This window comes from Myxocyprinus asiaticus, chromosome 32, assembly GCF_019703515.2.
Source record: "Myxocyprinus asiaticus isolate MX2 ecotype Aquarium Trade chromosome 32, UBuf_Myxa_2, whole genome shotgun sequence".
Taxonomy (NCBI): domain Eukaryota; kingdom Metazoa; phylum Chordata; class Actinopteri; order Cypriniformes; family Catostomidae; genus Myxocyprinus; species Myxocyprinus asiaticus.
The window spans coordinates 14,709,181-14,717,258 of NC_059375.1; the positions used below are offsets into that span (position 1 = coordinate 14,709,181).

At 34.9% G+C, this 8,078-nt stretch overlaps 1 protein-coding gene across 1 annotated transcript; it reads right to left on the reverse strand.

Moving 5' to 3' along the window:
- Positions 1-3,344: 3,344 nt before the first annotated feature.
- Positions 3,345-5,570, reverse strand: LOC127423306 (bone morphogenetic protein 2-like). The gene is made up of 5 exons (XM_051667494.1): positions 5,217-5,570; positions 4,915-5,042; positions 4,700-4,816; positions 4,426-4,609; positions 3,345-3,845 (listed from the first exon to the last, which is right to left on the reverse strand). Exons 1-5 carry the CDS (start codon positions 5,482-5,484, stop codon positions 3,433-3,435), a joined length of 1,110 nt encoding a protein of 369 aa, XP_051523454.1. The 5' UTR covers positions 5,485-5,570; the 3' UTR covers positions 3,345-3,432.
- Positions 5,571-8,078: the final 2,508 nt, after the last annotated feature.

Sequence of the window (8,078 nt, forward strand, 5' to 3'; positions counted from 1 at the left end):
TGGCACTACCTTTGCAACAAAATTGCACTGAACATACTTATACACCAGCCACCACCAATATTGTAACACACTCCTTTCCAATCACTCAAAGGAAGCTATTACAGGACCCCGAGTCAGGACAATACTTTCTGGTGGACATGCCAGTACAGGTCAAAACTAAAACTTTCTTTGACCCAGAAACAAAAAGTTATGTGCAACTGCCAGTACAGTCTCCTGAGGGTGCTGTAAGACAAGTCCCACCACTGGATGCTATGAACACACCACCACTTGTACTATATCAGGGTTTTGTTCCAGTGCCTGTCTCATCCTTACCATCACAGAAATCTATTGTTAGGACTGCAGGATCTTTGATTCCCCCTGATGACCTGGAGGACTTTAAAGATAGCAAGAAACAAATGCAGGAGGACTTTTATCAGAAGCATAGTAAAGAGGCACATCCTTACATTGAGCCTGTATATACGTCACAAGAACACACACCTGAAGAAGAAATTGACAGTGTGAGATGAAATATTTTTAGACAAGATACAGTATATATAGACCGTTTGGGCCAGTGGATGGTTCAGAGACTGAATTCAGGGATTTGTGTTGTTTTTAGTTTAAAGGTTTCAAGGTTTCCATGAGAACTTGCTGTCTAGTTAAACGTAAAAATGTTGTTTTAGGATGTATGCTGTTTATGGTACACAAGACAAGAGATTGTAAATGTTTTATTCTTATTAAAGTAAGGCATCGACCTAGTTCTCTTACTATTAAAAGCACTTGTCTAATTTGTAAAAACAAGAGGTTTAAATTAAAATTTGTGACATTGAAAGTACTTTGCGTTCACAAAAATGTTTGACAATCATCATTTAACAGATTATTTTGATACATCTTGTATTTGAGTTTTAGATATACTTGTTCACAGTATTTTTCACAGGTGAGCAGAAAAGTTTTGTAAAAATGTATATTAATGTAACTCTTTTATATGTTTAAAATAGTATGTTTGGCAAATGCTGATTGCATTGCTTTAGGGGTGCATTTTGGAATGAATGAATTAATTTGATGGGATTGTTGCTTCAGATAAACAACCATTCCAATAAAAGCATCATAAACAAGCATTTTTATTATTATTTATTTATTTATTTATTTTTTTTTGTATGTATACATATATAGTCTACATCTGTATAATATTTACAATTTTATCCAATGAATCACACCCAGCTAAGCCAGTTACAACGTTATTCAGGCGCCTCCAAGTGGTGAATAGGAATACTGCAAGTGGAGTGCTCAAATTGCTGTAGAGTGGGGTTGTAAGGGTGGGTCAGGACAGGGCTGTTGTCAGGGGTAGGGGGACAACCAGCCCCTGTGATGAGTTAATTTCACTAAGGTCCTCCAGAAAACAATGAGCCTTTTAAGCTACTAATTTTAGTACATTTTAGTGAGTTTATCTCCTTTTTTTAGCTGTAATATTTTGAGAAGCGGTGCTTAAAAAGGGGATGCATTTAGAGGTTTCTAAATTCACCCCCTTAAAAACATCACTGATACTGTCAGAAAAACATCTTTTATAACAAACCCACTGCCTTCAACAATAAATTGGAAGATACTGGAATGCACACGTGTGAGATGGACATCTTTGAACATTTGAGCATTGCGTCTTGCCTGTCACGTTAATTAAAGTGAAATATTAATAAATATTGCTATATACAATTATTTGTGATTTGATTAATCAATGTATTGTATCATGTAGTTTAATTTGATTTAATTTTAATTAGGGCTGTCGATTTAACGCATTAATTTAATGTGATTAATTATATGAAAAATGTACAGGTTAAAAAAAATAATGCAATTAATCATGCCTCCAGACCCATACATAAATTATGAATAAATGTACATATTTCCTACCATCGGATCAATTCAAGCTTGAAGTACATATCTTTGTGTTTTTACGAGCCATGTCAGCAAGGGGCAGCATGCCTCAACAAACCAGGCAGCGCAGCCACATAATGAGATCCAGGACGCAAAGCACAGAATGCAGGGGTCTCAATTATATATATTAGGACCACCCAGTTAACGCATTGATTTAGTGTGATTAGTTGTATTAAACAAAAACACTTAAAATAATAATAATAATAATAAATAATTACGCAATTAATCATGCCCACGGTCCGTTATAATATTTTTTTTCATTTAAAGTAATAGAAGTAATTTAAGGAGCAATTTAAGATTGAAGTACACCTTCATGTTTTTACCAGTCTTAGTCAGCTGGAGGCAGTAAGTGCAACTCCAGCTGTACAGAAAACGTGCTTTTGTCCAGGCAACAAACCACACTGACAGCAGACAGCACTAGATGAGGATGCATTCAAACACAGCTGAACGGAGCGCAACTCCGAATGCAGGGGGCTCGAGACTTGTTTTTCTAAGTTTCAAACTATGCATAAATTGAGTGTCCTAAAAACACTGCGTTTATGAAGCGACAAAACCAAAGTTAGATGCTTCAAAAGCGTCTATCTCAAACAGATTGACGAAGTCAATTTCCAAATGGATTTTTGTAGTCTTCAATGCCTGTTGAAGGTATTATCTAATCCAAGGCTGTCCCAAGCAAAGGGCCAGGTGGGGTGCGATTGCCGCTCTATACAGTATGTACTGTAAATATATGTGTGTGTGTGTGTGTGTGTGTGTGTGTGTGTGTATGTGTGTGTGAATTGTTATGTATTATTTATACTGAGTTATATTTATATCTGGGGCATTTCTCAACAAAAAATTATATATGCAATTAATTTGATTAATTCGATCCAGCATGTAGTGTACTTCAATTAAAAATGAAAATCAATTTACTGCCCTAGTTTTAACCATTTGAAACCTCCAGTTGAAACATGTTATAATTGTCATGACATAACTTGATGTTTATGTAACTTAAGTTGACCGTATGAAGAGTTTGTCAATATTACATTTTTCTGTTTGCTGAGAAGAATTTAAGAACAATTGCACAATGGTAAGCATTACTTATTACAGTGCATGACTTGCTGCTGTTGTCTGAAGATACTGCATGCATTTCTTTCTCCGGATGGCCGGATTTTTTGTAATGATAATCACATTATCATAAAACAGCACTGTTTTACTTACGTTTCTGCCAATTGTCGTGAAGTAGAATGTAGGCTAGCTAATCTGTGTGGGCGGAGCTTCAAATATGGCATTTCCAATCATGACAGTGCAGCCGCAGACTGCTGACTCTTGATAAGAGGTGGGTTGACAGTTAGTTTAAACTTATAACAGACAATGGTGTATTTTGCCTGAATGAAATAAACATTTATTTGGTTAAGAATCCCATATATAAATATCCAAATAGATGTTTAATGGCATCTTTACATTTGAGAGTAAATGTGGTGTACGTGACGTTTCAAAATAAATAGTAGGGCCTACATCAACCAGTACATTTACATCTTGCCATTCTGTATTTTAATGGCAACCACAATTGCCCGCAACCATGTCGTCATACTGTTTCAGAACGACATTTTCTTCGTCATCGAAGTACAGGAGACTGATAGGGTGAAGCACATCAGGTACACAGCATGGCTTTCCCGCCTCCTGAGACAGTTTCAGCGCGTTCATGATGGCTCTCACGGTAGCATGATTAGTAGCTCGTAGACCTTCACCCAGTGGAAACGGACAGGAACCTATACAGCTGTATGCGTTGTACCCTCTTGGAGATATTATCCACCCAGACCAGCCAATTTTAGTGAAGTCCACATAGAGGTTTGTTCTCTGGCATGTAGAAGTTAATGAGCGCACACTCCTGTGCTTGCGCATTGAAGACTTCACTAAACTTTCTATAGTCTCGAGGAATTTAAGAGTTGAGTTGATATTTTGTCCTAAAAGAGAGTCAACAATGACACCAGAACTTACAGTTTTACATAATTTATCTTTTTTTGCAGTATATCTTAACACAGGGGCATAGCACTCATTTCAAAAGTGAGGGGGATAGAATGATTAGCGCAAGACGAACATAAACATATAAGATATGTATATATATATATATATATATATATATATATATATATATATGATAGATAGATAGATAGATATAGATATAGATATAGATATAGATGAATATATTAGGGCACTCGATCGATTACATGACCAGTGAATTTTAACTTTTGCATTTACACATTTAGACATTTGTTATAGGAAAGACACAGTGTAAACACATTTGCCCTGTGAAAAGTGACCCCCCACATACCCTGCGTATTCTACGCCCTTGATTTAACATAGGATTAAGTGGATGACAATAGCTGTTTTTATGGATTGAATTAATTTATGGCCCATAGCCCATGTCTTTATCATTAATGAATTGCATTTTAGGAAGTCTTTTCAATTGTAATTGTTGTTAATATAGGCTGTCTATTTTTTTATCCTGTTGTGCTGAACCAAAATGATTTTCCCGCTTATTACCTGTGTAGAAAGGTGGATTTTGGAAGTGCTTTCGTCCGTCGTCTGAATAAATAACCAAATACACGTTTTTCTCCTCTGACTGCTCGTCCACCTGAATGCTGGTCTCCAACCAGTTACCGGACGGTAAAGCTGTAACGACCAGGACGCCGTTATTTGTGCCGCTGTTAAGAATCCATTTAGTCACCTGTAATTATTGGGAGTTAGTGGGATTGGAGCACAAACAAAGTGATTAGTTTACATATCATATTGTTCTACATAGTAAAATGATATTTACCATTTCTGTGATGTTGAACACCTCCCATCCTTTGGCGTATACAGGTAATAATCTTGAGCTTATCAAATTTACTCGCCAAGGTTTTGTTCTGCTGTCCAGCACTTCATATATGTCAACCTGAAATTCAGCGACATTTTACAAATGTTTATTGTGTTTGTAAAGATATATTTATAGATTATATAAGTAGAAAATCCAGATACACTTGCTGAACTTACTTTGTAAAAATAATGACGTCCCATAAAAGGCCGTGTGCGTCGAAACCATCGGAATTCTGCTTTAATCACCCGCTCGTCCTGTCTAAATGATGTTAAATTAAAGAAGTGATATGACCCACTGGATTGTCCTATTTAAAAAACAAAACAAAACAAACAAACAAACAAACAAACAAAAAAAAAAAAAAAAAAAAAAAAAAACAACAACAAACAAACAAAAAAAAAACATGGAGGTTAAATTTCTCCGCATTAAGTGATTCCATTGTAGCATCAGCCATTGCACCATTTTATTACAATTTACACACCTTCAAAACTTCTAACAATATTTCCCTCCAGCACTTTTGTCTTTTTCAGCGTCCCGTTTGAGTCTGCAACAGCATCATATAACTCCATCATGAACTGAGGTGCCTTCCTACGGGACGGAACATTGCGTTTCAAATCTTTTAACTGGAATGTTTCATTCCAATTGCGCTTCTTAATCGCGTTTGTTACCTTTTGCGCATTTAGATCTACTGATGTGGAAATGACATCGGATGACAAAATCGCGAAGAGATAAATGGTCAATAATTTCATTGCTGGTGATCCCGCTAATTTTAATTACTGGTGTAACCTCAATGAATGTAGAATATTCCCCGATACGAATTTGCACCGACTTCTGAGATGAGCTGAGATGGACTGGTGTAACAGTGCATTCAAACGAACTATAAATTTACACCATAGTTTACACAAGGGTTTGTATGCTCACCCTGCATAGATAACAGTGAACAGGCAGCCTTTAAAGTCAAACATCATGCCTAAAGTTAAATAAACTGTCTGCCTCATATTCATTAATCAGACACACATCATCCAGGCCACTATTGAAAACCCTTTTGCAATTACCTTACCTAACCTAACATAAAATAAATAAATAAAAAGAAATCACTAGAAAAAAATGCAAACATTTCGTAAAGGAAATATTGCTTGTGCACATATTTGTTAAATCATTGAAGTTCATTTTCTTAAAAGTTGAATATTCTATGAAAAGATTTAAATGAATTTGAATCTGAATTTCTTACAGCTCAATCAATGAAATAATTTGTCTTAAAGGGAAGGTATGGTTGATCTGGTTAGAGGTCATTTAGCAATGACATCAATGGATCATGAAGAGATGAATGTCAGAAATTGCTGCTTGTTCTTGTTGATTTTAGCAGGTTGTTGTCTGTTATCTGTGCACAGCCAGGTTCCCCCATGGTGACAGAAGTAAACGCAGTGACATACTATGACGCAAATGGAAATTAGGATTTACTCACTGTTTCCCTGAGCACCTCTGCCTTTCATGCAACAATTTTCTATATCTTCAAATGGAAGAATCAAATGTGTTGTGTCAAGGGACTATTAGCAACCTAAATTCACAAATCCTTATTATAATTTCTTTGAAGGTTTTAGACCAGCAATCCATTACAAAACTATACGGAGTTTGATGTGCATGGAGACTCTTCTGCCCTGAAAAGGCAAAAAATGCAGGAACTACACATTTGGTCAAAATTAGTTAGAAATGAAATCAGAACTATTTATAATCAACATTTGGCTGGGAAATAAAAAACAAAAAAAAACCTGAAAGCCATTTTTCTTGGTTTCAGTGTTGGTGTTGCCATTGCATTGGCCTAGTAGGGAGGTCTTGATAAAGTATGAATGTTGACATAAAATGCGTGGTGTTAAACATAAACAAAATCAGAGCTATTTTTTAAATCCACATTTGGCTGGAGAGAAAAAAACAAACTTTGAAGCTATTTTTCTCATTGTTGGCACAGCTATTGCAGTTTGGCTTTATAGGGCAGTTTTGATAATAATGATAAAGTATAAATTCTGGATGAACATAATGAAATCAGAACTATTTTATAATCCACGCTTGGATGAAAAAATAAACTTTAAAGACATTTTCTTGGTTTTAATGCTGGTGTCCATTGGCTTAGTATAGGGCAGTCTTGATAAAGTATGAATGTAGACATATAAAATGTGTGATGTTGAACATGAACAAAATCAGAACTATTTTTTAATCCACATTTGGCTTAAAAAACAAACAAACAAAAAAAAAAAACTTTGAAGCCATTTTACTAAGTATTGGTGTAGCTTTTGCAGTTTGGCTTTGTAGAGCAGTCTTGATAATAATGATAAAGTATGAATGAAGACATACAATTTATGGTATTGAACATAAATGAAATCAAAACTATTTTATAATCCACATTTGGATGGAAAATGTAAAAAACAACAACTTTAGAGCCATTTTACTTGGTTGTAGTGTTGATGTAGCCATTGGCTTAGTAGGGCAGTCTTGATGATGAATGAACAAAATCAGAACTATTTTTTAATCCACATTTGGCTTGAAAGTAAAAAAAAAAAAATAAATAAAAAACTGTGAAGCAATTTTTCTCTGTGTTGGCATAGCTATTGCAGTTTGGCTTTGTAGGGCAGTCTTAAAAATACTGATAAAGTATGAATGTAGACAAAATGCTTGAGATTAACATGTGGTGTTGAACATCCTTTTTATTTCAAAGGAGCTTGCAGTACAGTTTTGGCAGAAGTCTTCTAAGATCAACCTGTGATTATGGATCTTTACTACAACCAGATAATGTGCTATATCCCTAATTCGAATACGTTTTTTAAAGAATGCAATTACATGTTCAAATATTAAAGTGTATAACAGTTAGTGTAAAACAGTTTTATTGCTGGTTGTGCATAAGAGATGTTAGTGGTGCATTCAGCTACTGTACTGTGCTGTTAATCTTAAATCTTGAAAGGCTCTGTTTTTCTCCACAAGATGGCATCAGTGAATAAGGAAACAACTTTGATTTCACCACATCTGCAAGCGCTTGATACTTGGCTGATGCTTTAAAGCAGAGAACTTGAGTAAACTGGACACTTTTGCAGTGAAATGTATTATTTAATACTCATTATTTCATACAGAAATATCTGAAATGCCTCAAATTTCAGTAGTTGGTAAGGACAATAATTTTTTAAGGGATGCATTTAGGAACATTATTAAGTTTTTTTTCTCAAATATTTTTTTTTTTAATGCGCAAACTGAATGAACCTTGCTATTATTCCCCACAGAATATAAAATACAATGTCAGGAAATTCAAATCACATCTGTTAATTATATATAGAATTACATAAATATTTTGACAACC

Excerpts from the sequence above, each read along its gene's own strand:
- LOC127423306 (XM_051667494.1), bottom strand. The coding sequence starts at position 5,484 with ATGAAATTATTGACCATTTATCTCTTCGCGATTTTGTCATCCGATGTC. Across the intron at positions 5,043-5,216 it reads TATTGTTAGAAGTTTTGAAG|GACAATCCAGTGGGTCATAT; the intron begins GTGTGTAAATTG and ends TTTTTTAAATAG. Across the intron at positions 4,817-4,914 it reads GACGTCATTATTTTTACAAA|GTTGACATATATGAAGTGCT; the intron begins GTAAGTTCAGCA and ends GCTGAATTTCAG.